At 40.9% G+C, this 17,415-nt stretch overlaps 1 protein-coding gene across 1 annotated transcript in view; it reads left to right on the forward strand.

Moving 5' to 3' along the window:
- Nucleotides 1-17,415, forward strand: part of Abca12 (ATP binding cassette subfamily A member 12) — a 166,110-nt gene that overhangs the window by 87,605 nt on the left and 61,090 nt on the right. The window contains exons 11-18 of the mRNA XM_057762616.1: nt 667-773; nt 7,709-7,965; nt 8,056-8,168; nt 9,562-9,683; nt 13,407-13,580; nt 15,184-15,348; nt 15,660-15,870; nt 17,092-17,231. Coding sequence (XP_057618599.1) covers nt 667-773; nt 7,709-7,965; nt 8,056-8,168; nt 9,562-9,683; nt 13,407-13,580; nt 15,184-15,348; nt 15,660-15,870; nt 17,092-17,231 — 1,289 coding nt within the window. The remainder of the gene's footprint in view (nt 1-666; nt 774-7,708; nt 7,966-8,055; nt 8,169-9,561; nt 9,684-13,406; nt 13,581-15,183; nt 15,349-15,659; nt 15,871-17,091; nt 17,232-17,415) is intronic.

The following is a 17,415-nucleotide window of genomic DNA, read 5'->3' on the forward strand; positions in this document are numbered from 1 at the left end:
TTTGTGCTCCGAAGCTGTTGAAAGACTGAGATTGATACTCAAGAGTTCCAAAGTTCTCACATATTACATGAACAAAGGTTTCCACAGAGAGGATTAGTCCCTGCCTTCACACGTTTAATTTTCAATTTTTTAAACCTTATGTAAACAACTATAAAGACCGCAGTCAAATCAAATGTTTCCCACTAATTCTCACATACATTATTTTTCATACACCCAAATAGTTTATGAAACACAATATCAAATAAACATTACAATAAACATCTAGGCCTGGAGTTTGTTTCCCACACATTAATCAATTATGGGTGAAAACAGACACATGGATGCAGTGATTATAGAGTTCCCCTTCCACATATTCCAATCCAGTGAGCCAGAAATAAAAATATCATTTAATTCACAAAAAGCCAAAGCTGTGCAGCTGCTTTCCTAGAAACATTTTTTATCTCTAAGCAGCGTATCTGTGAATATTTTAGAAATAACGAACTCGAGAGTCCACACGGTTCAAGGAAAGGCTAATTTTCTCTCATTTTACATTTACATTCAGCTACAATATTATCCTAAAAAATCCTTACTGATAAGTCAAGAGAAAAGTCTCTTGCAGATGTATTCCCCAAGTCACCCTGTGACCCTGTGATTCTCACAAAACGGCTCTCCCTCCCGCCCCTGCAGAGAATCTAAGACTTCTGCAGTCCACCATTCGCTTCAGGAAACCTTCTCTTCAAAATGGCTCCTATGAGGATGACTTCCCTCCACTTCCTGAGGTCCTGAAATCCAAGGTAAGCATGGAAGGAAATAGTAAATAAACGAATCACAACACTCTCCGTGACACATTAGGATGATTAAGTTAAAATATCTGATCATTGCACACAACCTTGCTTCCCTGCAAGTCCGTTCTGGTCACACAGTGACAAGGGGGCTTAGCTTTACATAATGGTTCTCAGTATTGCCTCAACATAAGGTGATCCATACGAACCCAGTCGCGGTGCTAATGCTCACCCATGACCATGTCATAATATGGTTATCTTATTGAGCTTTATGATTTGGGAGTTTGTTGTATCTTTTTATTTTGTTCCATTGTTAGCTTTTATTTATTTATTTATTTATTTTTGTGTGTGTGTGTGGGGGGGGTTTCGAGACAGGGTTTCTCTGTGTTTTTGGAGCCTGACCTGGAACTAGCTCTTGTAGACATTGTTAGCTTTTAAATCTACAAAAGTAGATTTAAAATATTCCAACCTGCTGGTGCACAAAAGTCTCAAAAGTTAACTGATCTGTTTTTCTTGTCATCAGATTAGAAACTAATAAGTCATATTAAAATGCATGACCCTGAAGAGGGAAAAGGGACCAAAAACATAGATATTTTAAGCTTAAGTCAGGTCGTGCTCCTTCATCTACTCACACAGTGTGCAGATTATCACAAACTCATTTCTAAAGCAACTCTAGTGAGTTTTGAAAACAGTTTTCCTAGTAAGAACTGCAGTTTAATTGGATTTATGTAGCCTGGAATAAAGTTAAATTAGAAGTGGTTTATTTAGGGCAAGCAAGTGATTTGCTGTGCGGTAAACAAGCTGTAATTAAGCGGGCATGCGAAACATTATGTCCATGTATATTACAGATAAACATGCTCATTAGACTACCTACCTTTTAGCCCCAGTATTCTACATGAATCACATTTTCTAATGTACTTAATTTAGAATTATCTTAATTTATGCAAATGAGAAAAAAGTCACACATTTACCCAGAAAGCTCTTGCTCAACTTTCAAGAATCAGTGTAAATGTCACTTCTGCGACTTTAGATGATCACCTTTCCCTTGTTTTCCAGACATCTGTGCCACCTTCATTCATTTTATATTTATATTGAACTATGATATCACTCTCAGTGATAAGTCTGGGTAAAAGTCCCTTTCAGATGTGCTCAACAAATAACCTAGTGATTCGTACAAAGTGGGTCCTTCCTCCCTCTTCTGCAGCCCATGTAAGACTTCTACCACCCACGATCCACTTTAGGAATCTCTTCTTTTCCTTTGAAATGGCTCCCTGAGACAACTTCATCTTTTATTTGTAAAGACATAATCTCTTTCCCCGGAATTCTTATAATCCAGCCAGAGGAGAGGTAGGAAGGCAGGGTCACAGTTGCAACACAGTGAGATAAGTGATGTGGTATGCGGACGAACGGGGTTCTGTGTATAGATGGGTTATCGTCTAGCTCAGATTGTGGGCTACAGAGGGGGAAGGAAGAAACTTGGCCAAGAATGTAATACTTACTCTGAGCTTGGAGGCTGTGTGGGAGTAGGTCACATTCAAACATTGCAGACACAGAAACTTGGGTTTCTCGGAAGCCAGAGGCATGAGCCTCAGAGACAGGCGGAGGTTACTTGGAGTCACAGGAAGGTGAAGGTAACTATGGGAAAGGCAGGAGAGGTGCTTTGGAGGGAGGTCATGCCCAGGTCCTGAAGACTGTTGTGTTAGTAAAGGAGTTTGAGTTTGGTCTTGAAAGCATCAAATATGAAGAAGGCAAAATTTGCATTTTAGAAAGAGACTAGATTGGAAGAAAGTTAAGTGGGCTGTGCCTGAAATAATCTAAACAAACAACCCACAACCCTCGAAAAACAGCACTGCCTCTGTGTGGTGTCAGTAGAGAGAACAGATGTGAGGCAGTTTCCAGGCTCAGATCGGGAAGTCAAGGTAAGGAAGGAGACAGGGAAGCAGAAGCCCTGGGACTGGGACTTCTGCCTTTGGAACTTGCTATGTAGAATTATAATTCACTTTATATGTGGGGTATCGCTTTACTAAAGTAGAAACTCTGTCAAAATCAGACCTTCTTCATCTCATCTCTAAAACTAAGGGTTTGACTCATGAGTGTACAAACGGGGTTCTTAAGCTAGAATGTCAACAACCTCGCTGTGTTCTCTGAGCTGCCTCTCAGCACATGTCCATGAAAGATTTAGCCTGGGCTCCTATAGGTTTATAAGTAGGGAGGCTATTACTGCCTGCTGTCCCCAATGTGGCATGCCTTTGCAGCCCATGGGTCTCGAACTGTATTCACAACATTCCTTCCAGCAGGGCGAACCATCCAAAACACCAACTGTCTGCCCATTGATGACATGTCTTCTGTTCCCCAGCATTCTGCTCTCGCCTACGCGTTCTGTCCTCCGCCCCTTTTTCTCAGGCCCCTTTGGCAGGAAGGGGAACTACCTGCGTACAAGGTGAAGCTCCTGTAGTGGGAGGAATGCAGATAACACTTTTAAATGTTGAGATAAATTTCCTCTCCACCTCTATTTATCATCCAGGGGCTCAGGAGTGTTGTAGATTTGTCACTATGTCTTTGGTATTATAGAGTCTTCATGGTCATGTTAATTAAAATTCTCATTCAGTTGCTTTGGGAGCTACTGGGCAAAGGGAAACCCATCGTAGCTGAAAGTGGAGTTAGTTGTGGATCATGGTCCAGCTGTAGGCCTGAACCTCTGTCTGAGATGAAGGAAATAGAAGCTCTACTGCAGCTTTGAAAAATCAGTAATCTGAGCTTACTGCATACTTTCCTTAAGACCACACCTCACTGAATAGCACTGGATGGCCTGAACTTTCTCTGTAGCACACACTGGACTTAAAACCCTTTTGCCTCTGCTTCTTGAGTGCCAGGATCATAAGCATGCACCACCACATCTAGTTTTACTAACAATTACTGTGTGTGTGTGTATGAATTGCAAACATGGGAGTTTGTGTCCTCACTTGTCCATGTGCACACACACAGAAGCCAAAACAGAACTTCTCGTGTCTTCCTCTACTGCCCTCCACCTCGCTGCTTTTCATCAGGGTTTCTCAGTGAGCTGGAAACAAGCTCTTGGGATTTTCTGTCTGGGATGCGGGCGTGAGGAGCCAGTGAGTGTTGTGAATTCAGTCTCAGATCCTAAAGCTTATCTGCAACCTTATACACCGAGTCATTGCTAGAGTGCCACTGACACATCCTTTAAAAGAAGATTGTTATTACTGGCTTTTTTTAAATTGTTTATGCTCTGTTGTAGAGTATTATTTTAAGATGTGTTAAATTGTTTATGCTGTGGAACATTTATCTAATAATGTAAAGATATGTTACATTCTTTTATATTGCATTTGTTTAACTCTGTGAGGCTGTCTTACAGTGCCTGTCTAAAACGCCTGATTTGTCTAATAAAGAGCTGAACAACCAATCGCAGGACAGGAGAAAGGATAGGTAGGGCTGGCAGGCAGAGAGAATAAATAGGAGAAGAAAACTGAAAGGAGAGATGGAGGGGTGAGAAAAGAAAGGGCCAGCCACCTAGCTACACAGCAAGCTCTGGAGTAAGAAGGAAAGAAAAGATATAAAGAACTAGAGAACAAAACCGGTCTCACTGAACATAACGGACAATGAGGACTACTGAGAACTGAAGAACAAGGGCAATGGGTTCTTGATCCTATTGCACGTAATGGCTTTGTGGGAGCCCAGGTAGTTTGGATGCTCACCTTAATAGACCTGGATGGAGGTGGGTGGTCCTTGGACCTCCCACAGGACAGAGAAACCTGCTTGCTCTTTGGGCTGAGGAGGGAGGAAGACTTGATTGGGGGAGGGGGGGAATGGGAGGTGGTGGCAGGGAAGAGGCAGAAATCTTTAATAATTAAATAAATTAATTAATAAAAAAATAAATAAATAAGCAAATAAACAACAACAACAAAAAGAACTAGAGAAAAATAAATGTTCAGAGATGGGTTAATTGAAGTTAAGAAATGCTGTCTAGAAACAATCCAAGCTAAGGCTGGGCATTCATAAGAAAGAATAAGCCTCCACGTGTTTATTTGATAGTTGGGTGGCGGGCCCCCAAAGAGTAAAAGAGTGAAAAGAAGCTACAGTGATCCATAACGTTTCTGCAAGTGCATCGTCTGTATGGTTCCTAGAATAAAGCTACGACACCTGAGAAAATCTGGGGACTCCTCCTTGGTGGATGGATGCTTCTCAGTGCCCCTGTATTAGCCACCCTGATCTACATTCTTGTTTCAAAGAACCAGACCAACTTCAGCAATGTAGCTAAATGTCAGATTTCTCTTTCTACAACCTGTATCTCAGCCACCATGACTATACTCTATAGACGTTTATTGGTTTCCCACACGTGAATACTGACCTTGCATCTACAAAACCGTTCTCAGCTTCTACACAGTAAAAGTTGCTGAAGTTTGTTGCCTCTCAAAACTCAGCTAAGAAGACATTGACCAAACATTATTTATCCTTTTACTTAAGAAAGCCTCAAAAAGGAGGCCAAAGAGGTGGCTCTTAATACAAGTTCAATCCCCAGAAAGCTCACAACCCTCTATCACTCCAGTTCTAGGGTATTTGGCACCCTCTTCTGGCCTTTGCAGGCCCCAGGCACACATACAGTGCACAGACATGCATATAAGTAAAACACCAATAAACATAAAATATTTTTAATTAGCAAATAATAAACTTTAGATTTTTATAAAGCATCAAAGGGCAGGTGGTAGCGATAGTTCACAGACATATGGCTCCCATCCATTAGAGGTTTAAACATATCTAGTAATTGGGGAATTAAAGTTAAGAACAGCACGGCAAGCATGTAGTTGCAGTGTGCAGAATGATTGGGTCTATTCCAGAATGGGAATTTTCTCATAGCAATAAGGCCAGTAAGTGGAATTTGCATACATTATGAAGTCACATCAGAATTTTCAAAGTCACAAGTCAATTATGCTATTCAATAACTATGAAAAATGGGTCAGTGATATCGGTTCTTTGGGATAGTCAAATGATTGGCTTCTGTGGCCTTCCTGTGCTTACTGCCAACCTCTGGCTAAAGACATGCCAGCTTTTCTTCCTATTGATGTATGAGGCAAAAGGCTAGCAAACCTATGCTCCTGTCGGGCAAGAGTTCATTTCTGTTAAAAATGTGACTTCTGACTCGAAACTGAGCTACAGTGAAGGATACCGACTCTTTTTGCTCCTTAGAATGAATAGCTCTGGGCTAGCTTCGGCACACAGCTGAACTGGAGTTCCCACAGGCGAATTCTTTTCTCCCTCAGGATGGATTAACTGGGAGCATATCCTGAGGACACGTGGAGTGTAGTGAACGAGGTTCAGGAATATACTGGAGAGCTTAAGTCGTCAGAGTTCCTGGGTCTGTCATTCTTCTGCGTTTGGGAGTTGAAGTTCTTTTGGATATCTTTATGAAACAAAGGTGCTTAGTTTTTCTAAATAGATCACAAGGCAGAAGACAAGGGGGAGTAACAAAGCAGACATCTGAAAACCAGGTCTATTGCCATGGATTTGCTAATGCATGCTACAGCTTAAAGACTTACAAAATGTTGATTAAATTTTAAAATTCAACTTTAATTGTCATAGACATCATGCCATAATTTTCGGACCATAGCCGTTATCAGCTATAGGGTGCAGTTAGGTTCATGGCATCCACATTGCTCAGTAACCAGTCTCCAGGATCCCTTTCATCATGTAAAATCAAAACCTTTTCTATTAACCAGCCCCTCACTTCTCCCTCCTCCAAGCTCTGCACGTTCACATTCTCTCTTTGACTTCCTGTGTTTATGGACAGCACTCCTCTAGGTTGCTCACGTATTGGAATTACACGGTCTTTGTGAGTGTGTGATTCTATTTAGCACAGCATCCTCAAGGTTCATCCATGTTGCAACAGTATACCCTTACCTATTGATGTGTGTGTGTGTGTGTGTATGTGTGTGTCCTTAGACATTGCTTCACTTTTATGTGTATTTTGGTCATCCATTCATCCCTTGAGTTGTTCCTATTTCTTGGCTATTATAAGTAGGTTTCTGTGCACATTAGTATACGACTACTCTATCTATGTACTATTTTCGGTTCTCTGAAATGTGGACCAAGAATTGGAACGTAGGCTCACATGCTTGTTTTATTTTCGAGTTGTGAGGAGGAACAATACTGTTTTCCATACAAGTTGCAGCATCTCCACTCCTGCCAGCAGCACACCAGGCTTGTAATGCCTGAACACCCCCACTACACTTGCTATTTTCCCGTTCTGGTTTGTTCTATGTGTCATAGCCTCCATGATGGATATGAGGAAGAAAGGGCTTTTCAAAGGCTCAAACCAAATCTCCCTTCTCTCTGTCCTTACACGGTACAAAATACAAATTAAATATAAAATTTGTTGAAGTTATTGTGATTTAAAATATACCTATAAAATTACTTTTTCTTCTAAATTTTAAAGATTTATTTTGGTTTTTATTTATTTATTTATCTTTGGGGAGGGAGGGCACATGTATGCATGGGTTATGTATCTTGTGCCTGCCAAAGCCCATAGAGGGTCTGATACCTTAGAGCAGGAGTTTGCTGGACACCTGACTTCTTCCACAGGTACTTGGATATGAACTGCAGTCTTGAGCATTTTGCAGCATGATCTCTAAACTACTGAGTCATCTCATTATCCCCCTTAATTTTTAAAACTATATTCGGAAAACCTGCAGGTCTCTACCATCGAGAAAAACAAGCTTAGTAGGTTCCAAGGTTTTCACAAAATTCTTAGGAAAGAACAATACGCACAGCAACAGAAGGCAGTGCTTCCTTATAGCGCAGAGCCCAACACCAACTAACTAATGCATAGGCAGAAATAGCTGTTGCAAATCAAATTTGGTTACTTAGTGCCAATTGCTAAATATGCAGAATAAACATGACTAATCTATTTTCTCTTCTTTCCCCTTTCTGGAAAGCTGTCTCAGCTTCGAAACTTGACAGAACTCCTCTGTGAATCAGAAATGTTCAGTGCAATAGAGGGATCCTGCCAGCTCTCTAACATAAGCTTCGGCAGGCTGTGTAAAGACCACGCCTTTCACGTGCAGCTGATTGAAGCAGCAGAGCTGGGCACTGATATTGTTACTGGCTTTCTATACCACGACAATATAGTATCCGCGAAACTGAGGGATTTGCTTACTGGAGATCCCAGCAAAATTGATCTAAATATGGACTGGTAAGTTTTCCCATCCTCTTCTTCCTTGGTAAAATCCTGTCTTCAAAACCCATTATGCTTACTAGAATTTATCCTTCTGTTTTGTCCCAGGCTCCTGGAACAGGTGTTGCAAATGAATTACTTGGAAAATATCACACAGTTAATACCAACTGTAGAGGCCATGCTGCATGTCAACACTAGTGCGGAATCTTCTGAGCAACCAGGTGTTTCCCCGTTGGATTCTAAAGGCTTATTAGGATGCCTGAGCTCGCTGGGCCTTAGTCTAAGAAAGGCTCTTTCAAACTTTCCAACCAAACCTGCTCTTTTCTCTGCCCTGACAATAGGAAATCCGAAGCTTTCAAATTTGGCTGCTTGTCTAAAACAGACACAGTGAGCTTGCAGGGACTGAAACCTGAAACAACGTTATCGCAAAAAGTTTTCCAAAATTTAGCATGTTACAACATTTACCTGTGGTTTTTAGACATGGCAAAGTGTGTTAGAGTTGACTGTAGGAAGGAGGGTGAGGCATGTTTCCTTCTATAGAATAATCTGATAGAAAGAAAAAACCCTGACAAGGATGCACAGATGTGTGCAGAAATCTCAAGTGAGAAGTCTCTATTGGTATTCTGAGCGTAATACACCAGGCAATACATTCCTTCTTTGCATAATACCTAAATACTAGAGAGAAAGACATTCTGAATTTTGGACAACAGTCAGGCACAAAATTGGAAAGACATAAAGTCTAAAAATAAAGAAAGTATGAGGGTCACCTAGCATTAAAAAAAAATCAGAGCTGGAGAGATGGCTCAGAGGTTAAACACACAATGCTTGTCCGGAGGACCTGGGTTTGGTTCCCAGCACCTACATGGCATTTCATAAACATTTATAACTTAATTCCCAGAGTATCTGACACTCTTCTGAACTGTCTGGCCACTACACTCACATGGTACACAGATATCCATGTAAAAATACTTATACACATAAAATAAAAATAAGTAAAATAAAACCATAAAACAAAAACAAAAGGTATTTCCAGAGATTATAATCTTCAAAAAAATAAAAATATTGTTTACCATGTCTTAATAGGTCCAACTGTGAAATAATTTTAATTGCCATCCTAAAAGAGCTTGAAATTGCATATTCAAGTATAGACCATTTATGAACTATCATGTTCTGGGCAAAATTAAAGACAAATGTCTTGTAGTGTATTTATCAAATTTATTCCCAAATTGACATATCATATGACCCTAGGCTAACATGCATTTTGGAATGATGTGATGGTAAATCAAATGGAGACATACTTATTTAGTGGCTTATGTGATCAAAGTCTGTGACAAACCCTATTTTCCTTGGATCAACCTTGGGTTGCAGACATCACAGAGAAATTTATAACCTTAGAGCAATCTGTTGACTCAAGTTAACAGCATCATAATCCGAGCAAGTCTAAATCAGACAGAGATAGATCTCAAAGATGCCAAGCTTCCCAAAACTAGGAGACAACATCTGTTTCCGACAAGGCATGCACGTTCAGTACATTTTAGTCTAGAAGCTATGTTACCGTACTTAAAATAGTGGCATTACAACAGAGGTATGTGAGTGTGTGTGTTTGCCTTACAGGCCAATTAATAGAAATGTTTAAAAACATTGAAGCTCTGAAAGAAGAACTGAGGACAATAGGGATGTCCAACACGAGTATTGACAAACTGCTGGCCATTCCCATCCCAGACAACAGAGCTGAGGTAAGGGTTCGTTTGGACATAAGGGCAGGTAGAGACTGAGGTAGCAAATTACTTATATATAAGGCATCAGGAAGTAGCATGGGAATCGGATCAAGTTTCCATACAAATGCTAAAAGAATCCTAAATCTTAAGTGAAGTTTGAAGAGTATCTTGCCCCCGTGTGTGTGTGTGTGTGTGTGTGTGTGTGTGCGCACGTGTGTATGTGCATGTGTGTGTGTCATACTGGAGACTGGACTACCACTAAGCTGCATTCCCAGCCTTAGAAGAGAAATTCTGAAGAAATATCACTCTGTTTCCTGTTCATTGATTTCTGTTTACTTGTTCTCTCACTTTTTTGTTCCCCACTTCTCCTTTCCTCCTCAGAAAGTTTTCTTAAACCAGCAGTAATGGTATCTACTGCTGTAATAACAGTATCTGGTATCCTAAGGGACATCCGGGTTAGGAGGAAAACACGCAGGCGTCTAGTCTTTGTCGCTATAACTAAAGCAGGCTATTCACTTCTATTTGGTTAGAGCCCCCAGAAGAGGGCTACCATATGCAATAGATGTCATCAGTGGAATCACAGAAAAGTTTGTGGTGATAGCAAACTTTTTTTTCCCTGCGAAAATAATGTTATTTTCTTCTTAGCAGATAATATAGTTTTCCACTCAAAATATCTTGTCATTTATCCTTCTTCCAAGTTCATTGTCTGGAAATGTCATGGAAATTTTCCAAAAGAGCCGTGCAGCTTAAGGCCCCATGTGACAGAGTGTGTCATTTCTAAGCACAGCTCAGTCACTAAGCACAGCTAGATAAAGTTCATGGAAAGTTCCCTCCGACAGACTTTAAAGCTGCTGCTGTCCTTGTGGTTGGTTCTGTATGCAAAACTTTTTGTTTATTTATTTTTTTCCTATGCAAAATTTACAACTACCTTGTTTTGCTTTCTACCTTACAACTACCTTGTTTTGTTTTCTTCCTTCCTCTTGATCTCGCCTTTTGCTCATTTTCTTCAAAGCCATCACTTTGTCACCAGGTACTTGGTTTTGGAAGCCACCTTTGTGAAGAAAAGAGGGCACACAGTCTGATTGCTATTTTTGTCTTTTTTAATTTATGTATTTTACATACCAACCACAGTTTCCCCTCCCATTTCCTCTTCCCACCTCCTTTCTATCCCCCTCCTTTGTCTCCCTTCAGAAGGGTAAGGCCTCCCATCAGAGGCATATCAAGATGAGGCAGGATCAAGTTCCTCCCTCTTGCATCAAGGCTGGACAGAGCATCCCACCATAGGGAATAGGTTCCAAAGAGCCAGCTCATGCACCAGGAACAGGTCCTGGTCCCACTGCTAAAAGCCCCACAAAAGATCAAACTGCATAGCTGTCACCCAGATGCAGAGAGCCTAGGTCAGGTCAATGCAGGCTCCCACAGGCTCAGGTCAGCTGTCTCTGTAGGTTTCTCCATCCTCATCTAGAACCCCTTTGCTCATACAATCTCTCCTCCTTATCTTCAACTGTGATGGAGGTGGGTTTTGTATTTATCTGTTGCTTTCATTGGTTAATTAATAATGAAAACTGCTTGCCCCTGATAGGACAGAAAATTAGGTAGGCGGAGTAGACAGAACAGAATTCTGGGAGAAAGAAAGCCGAGTCAATGAGTCACCATGATTCTCCCACTTCAGACAGACGCAGGTTAAGATCTTCCCTGGTAAGCCAGCTCGTGGTGCTACACAGAATATTAGAAATGGGTTAGATCAATATGTAAGAGCTAGCCAATAAGAGGCTGGAACTAATGGGCCAAGCAGTGTTTAGAAGAATACAGTTTCCGTGTAATTATTTCGGGTAAAGCCATGTGGACGGCCAGGTGCTGGGGACTCAGCCCCGCTGCTCATATTTCAACACAACTGCACTCCCAGTTCAATGTTTGACTATGGATCTCTACATCTGCTTCCATCAGTTACTGGACGAAGGCTCTGTGTTAAGGGAAAGGCCAGTTCAGGCACCCATCACTCTTGTGGAGAGGTCATCCTTGTGGGTTCCTCGGAGTTTCCCTGACACCAGGCTTCTCCCTAACCCCACAGCAGTCCTCTGTATCAAGAGATCTCTTTCATTACTTTCCCCCTCCATCCTGCCTCCAACCCAACCATCCCAATCCCTCATGTTCCCATCATCCCTTCCCCTCCCCTCTACCACCCACGAATTGCAGTTTATCGAGGATGTCTTATTTATTTCCTCTTCCCAGGGACCCATGCATCCCTCTTAGGGTCCTCCGTGTTACCTAGCTTCTCTGGGGCTGAGGACAGTAGCCTGGGTATCATAGACTTTACATCTAATATCCACTTATCTTTGGTTGTGAACCTAGCCTCTAATGGCTGAGCCATCCCTCTGGGCTAGTATGCACTTGAGTGAGTACATACTGTGTTTATCTTTCTGGGTATGGGTTCCCTCGCTGAGGATGAGTTTTCTAGCTCCATATCCATATGCCTGCAAATTTCATGATGCCATTATTTCCCCCGCCCCCACTGATTAAAACTCCATTGTGTAAATGTACCATTCTTTTTATCCATATTGTCTTTATTCTTTGGTTGGGGGGCATCTAGGTTGTTTCCAGGTGCTGGCTATGACAAACAATGCTGCTGTGAACATAGTTGAGCAAGTGTCCTTGTGATACTAGTGTGCATCCTTTGGGTATATGCGCAGCTTTTAAGAAAGGAGATGTTCTGCGACTGCCATTGTCATGGGCTTTCCTCTTTGTTTCAACCTTCCCACTGACCCACCTTCCCCTTGCACTTTTGTGGCTCTGCATTACTCGCTAGGAACAGCAGTTCACATAAGCTGTGATTCTGGACTACCACTTCCTCCTCCTCTTTATCTTCATCTCTTCTTTGCTGTGTAGCTTCTTGAAGCTGTAGAGGGTGTGATGTAAGACTATAACTTCCAATGATCAACAACAATGAACTGTACTGCAAATTAAGGAAAGGTAAGTGTTTAAAAGAAACACAAGTCTTAAAGTAGTCATCCCCGCCCAGACTGACTCCTTTTTCTACTGTTATTTTCTACTAATTTTTTGTACTTTTTTTTCTGTTATTTTACACCTGATTGTTCTAGAAAAATTCTGTTTTTCCTCCCGAATCCCTACTTGCCTGACTTCCCTATCGCTCTTCTTTTGCCTTCCAGTGAGCATAGGTTCTCTGTAGTTTTATTAATAGTTATTGGTGCCTTATGCTACTGGGGAGATGTATCAGTGGTTAAGCACTTGTGCACAAAGTTGAGAACTGGAGTTCAAATCCCCAGAATGCCCTGAATGTATGTGTTCTGCCTGTAATTCCAGCATCAGAAGGTGGAAACTGGGGAGTCTCAAAGAAATCTGGTTAGCAAGTAACTATATTTATCAGGGAGGTCTGATTTTGATTGACAGAGCTTGCCTTATTGAATAAGATGGAAGAGTGATGGGAATGATTTCTGACATTCTTGGGCCCCTACATGCATGGGCACCCATGTACAACACTCACTCTCACATATGTGTGCCCACACAAACAGAAAGATGCATGCACAGAGACAAACATACCACACATAACCATGAAAATAGATAAAGGAGAAATATCGTGATAGAGGCTTTGAAAGATAAATTTCATTCCTGGGGACAACTTGTCGTATTTTGAAACAGAGCAAGCGGGAAAACTCCCTTAAGGTGAACATAAGATACTCAAGTGATTCACAGCTAAAATAGTTTTCTTCTTCTGACTCACAGATAATTTCTCGTGTGTTCTGGCTGCATTCATGTGATGCGAATGTCACCAACCCCAAACTGGAAGACGCCATGAAGGAATTCTGCAAGCTGCCCCTTCCAGAGAGGTCACACCAGTCCTACCTCATTGGAATTACCCTTCTACACTACTTAGACATCTACAATTTCACATACAAGGCAAGTTGCCCGATGCTTTCCAATACCACAAGGGATAAGACTCATCTATACGGCTTCTGGAATTATCACATTATTTTAGAACCAACTAAGACAAAGAAACTAATGTCCCAGATTTATCAATTCTTACTTTTTATCTCTAAGAACAGAGATAAGATTAATATATGACTACCATTATTTAAAATATAAACTCTCTTATCATTTCTTACAGTGTATAAGCATTAATTTAGTGCAATGAAAATAAAGAGAAGGGACTGGAGAGATGGCTCAGTGGTTAGGAACAACAGCTACTCTTTCAGGGGCCCTGGGTTCAATTCCCACCATCTACATGGCAGTTCATTATCATCTGTAGTTCCTGTCCTGCAGGGTCTGATGCCTTCTGCCTTCTGCAGGCACTGGTGCATAGATGTACCAGCAGGAAAATATTTATACACATAAAAATTAAATTAAAAAATAAAGATAAAAAGGCTAAATTTTTTAAAAGAAATATTGTTTTAAAAAGCCTTGCAAATTAAACACACTGAGAAGAATTTTCAAATGTAAAAGTATATAGGATTCTTTGGGGGGTATTTTTAAAATAAGAATGTTTGTATTCTTTTGTCAATTTAGTAAGAAACGGCCATTATTTATGGTCATTTTGGCATGGAGTGAAGTGAACAGAGCTCCACAGCCGTGAGCAGGTGCTCTAGCAGGTTACTCAGCGCACAAGTGACAGAAAAGGACAAACTGGAAGATTAAATACATTGTCCAGCAAAGTCTATACCTGGGTCAAAATCATGTGCATATTCTTAAAAGCAGAGAAACTTGCTTTTCCCCCTCTTAAAAATTAGAAACTCCAGACGCTGAGGGGATAAAGATGTTTTGGGTTAGTTACAGTTAACCCTATTTAGAGCCTTCTCATCTTCCCACCCTTGCCCCTGCTGTTGCCGCAAAGAAACTCCAGCATCCCATCACAGCACCCACCAAGCAGCAAAGCGACCTTTGAGAACACGTCACTTTATGCCACGACTCGACTTATAACCTTCCAGTGGTTTCCATTTTTTTCTAAGAAACCCCCAATCGTATACCAGGGCCTCACTATCTGCACATATGCCCCGCCTGGAATCATCATTTCCTTAGATGTTTTTAGGCCCATGTGGTAGTGTGGTACTGCCCCAAGGCACAGTTCACAAGAAGAGCTGAAGAGCTGGCTGTTCGCCCGGATCTCAAATTATTTCTTTGCCTTTTGCATCAATTGAATCAATCACACAGTAACTGGTCTGTGTATGTGGCTTCTTTCACGTAGTATAATATTTTTGAGTTTTGTTCACGGCATAGCACATATCAACATTTCCTTTTTTTGTATGCCCATATTATATTGCATCTAAGGATAAATTCTGCTAAGCAAAGTCTATAACTGTCCGTGTACCAGCCTTTCTCTGGATCCCCTTTGCTTTGGTAAATATCTAGAAATGGAATGTTCGGTATGGAAAATCTCTATTTACCTGCTCAGTAGACTTTCAGGAACATTTTTCAAAGAGGCCATTCTGTTTTATAATCTTGCCACCCATCCGTGAGGTTCTAGTACTTCCATATCAATCAGTCACTTTCGTTCTTTTCCCATTAGGTGTTTTTCCCAAGGAAAGACCAGAAGCCAGTGGAAAGGATGATGGAGCTTTTCATAAAGCTGAAAAAGACCCTCAATCAGTTGGCGTCTGGCGCACATCCCCTGCTAGACAGAATGAGGTCCCTGAAACAAATGCATCTGTCCAGGAGTGTTCCATTAACACAGGTAGAAGAGTCACTCGGTAATATTCTTCCTGAGAAATTCTTCCTGCTATGCTGACTTTTATTCAAGATTGGGTACGATAAATTCAGCTCCCAACATAGCACCTTTAAGACAGAAACTCACTAGAGGAAAACTCGTGCTTTGGACATGTTTGGTGCGTAAACCAGTGAGGCTTATCATTCTGTATTTAGGTTTGCCATTCATGCTTAAAGAAATTATGGAAACTTATAGCCTTACCACTTTTTCTTTCTGTGTTGTCTTCCAGAGCACATGTGCTCAGGTAACATTAATAACTCTTGGACATTGTCTCCCAGGCCATGGACAGAAGCACCCGGATGAACACGCCAGCAGGATCTTTCAGTACCATCTCCCAAGCGCTCTGTTCCCAAGGGATTACCACAGAGTATTTAACTTCCATGCTGCCTTCTTCCCAGAAGCCAAAAGGCAACCACACCAAAGATTTTCTAACTTATAAATTGACTAAAGAAGAGATTGCAGCAAAATACGGAATTCCCTTAAATGCTAGTGAGTGTACCTTACAATAAGTATGATAATTATTTTTAATGACAAGAGCATTGCATGTTCTGTCACCATGTCTGATGGTAAATGAAGTATTAATTTTACCTCAGAATAAAAATAGAAAACACTTATGCAGTTCTTGCTGCGTGTCCTGCCTTTTAACTCATGCCATCGCCACAGCCGCCCCATGAGGTAATGTCTACACGGTTGCATCTTAATGATGGCAATAGAGGTGTAAAGATACTGAATAACCTGCCCAAGGTCACTGAACTTGGAGGTCTCAGAGCTGTAGGGCTCTCTGCACAACAGAGTGTACAGTCACAGATCGCTTTAACAATAGACATGTGCTCTGAGAAATGTGTCATTAGGTGGCTTGGTCATCGTGGGATCATAGACAAACTAGACAAGCCAGCCGGCACACCAGCAGGTAATGCTCTGGTGTAGGACTCCGTCATTCATGCAGCCCGTCACTGATCACAATGTTGTTAACCTTACAGTGCTCTGCGGTTAGCATTTGGGAGTTATAACTAGGAACTCTTGCCAGTAGAAAATGCAAAAGCTTGTTTTAAATATTCTCAGGTCAATATTTCCCCCGAAATTTCTAGCATTTATATGGCATATGGTAGAGCTGTGTGTGTGCAGCCGAGGGTAACTGTTTATCGCATATCAAAACCATTTACTTGATCTATAATCTTTGAGATGCAAAATGTGATCTTAGGAGCTCTTCCATGTTATATATGGATGTTTACTATAGCAATTGGGTTGACTCATTCATTCATCTTTTTATTCATTCACCAAAAAGCTGTGAATGGCTCTCACGTATCTGGGACCATCCCAGGAGTAGGGTTTTGTGTATTTTTGGAAAATTAAGTGCTGGCAAAATGGATCTGTTAGAAGCAAGTCTGAAATATGATTTGAAATCTTTGTATTTCTCCTTGGCAAAATGCCACCATGTATTCTGGGCTTGCTTATTAGCTTCTACTTTTCCCACCTAAAAAAAAAACAATTGCTACTCTGCTTTCAACACCAGATGCCTCATATCTGTTATCACTGTAGGAAGTTCGAAGACATAAATTTTAGGCTATATAGTCTGAACCAATTCTCTATAAATAAATAGATATGCAATGTGCCTAGAAATAATTTTTTGTTTTCTTCTAAATCATAATGATTGATGCATAACAATTGTGCCTATTAATTGGCTGATTTCATTTTGCTTTTAATTTCCAGCACCATTTTGCTTCTCCCTTTACAAAGACATCATCAACATGCCTGCTGGACCTGTAATTTGGGCATTCTTGAAACCAATGTTGTTGGGGAAGATTTTATATGCACCATATAACCCAGCTACAAAGGCCATTATGGAAAAGGTTTGGCTGTCAAACTCAATGTTTCTATGTGGTGTACTGTTTCTGTTCTAGAGTAGCCAACTTCTAAATTTATTTTTGGGGATTTTCACTTATGTCTTCTCTACCATCATCATACCTTGGTGTTTGAAAACTTTGATAATTCTTTACTTTGGCCCTAAGTAGTTGTGAATGGGGTAGGGTATAA

This window comes from Chionomys nivalis, chromosome 2, assembly GCF_950005125.1.
Source record: "Chionomys nivalis chromosome 2, mChiNiv1.1, whole genome shotgun sequence".
Taxonomy (NCBI): Eukaryota; Metazoa; Chordata; class Mammalia; order Rodentia; family Cricetidae; genus Chionomys; species Chionomys nivalis.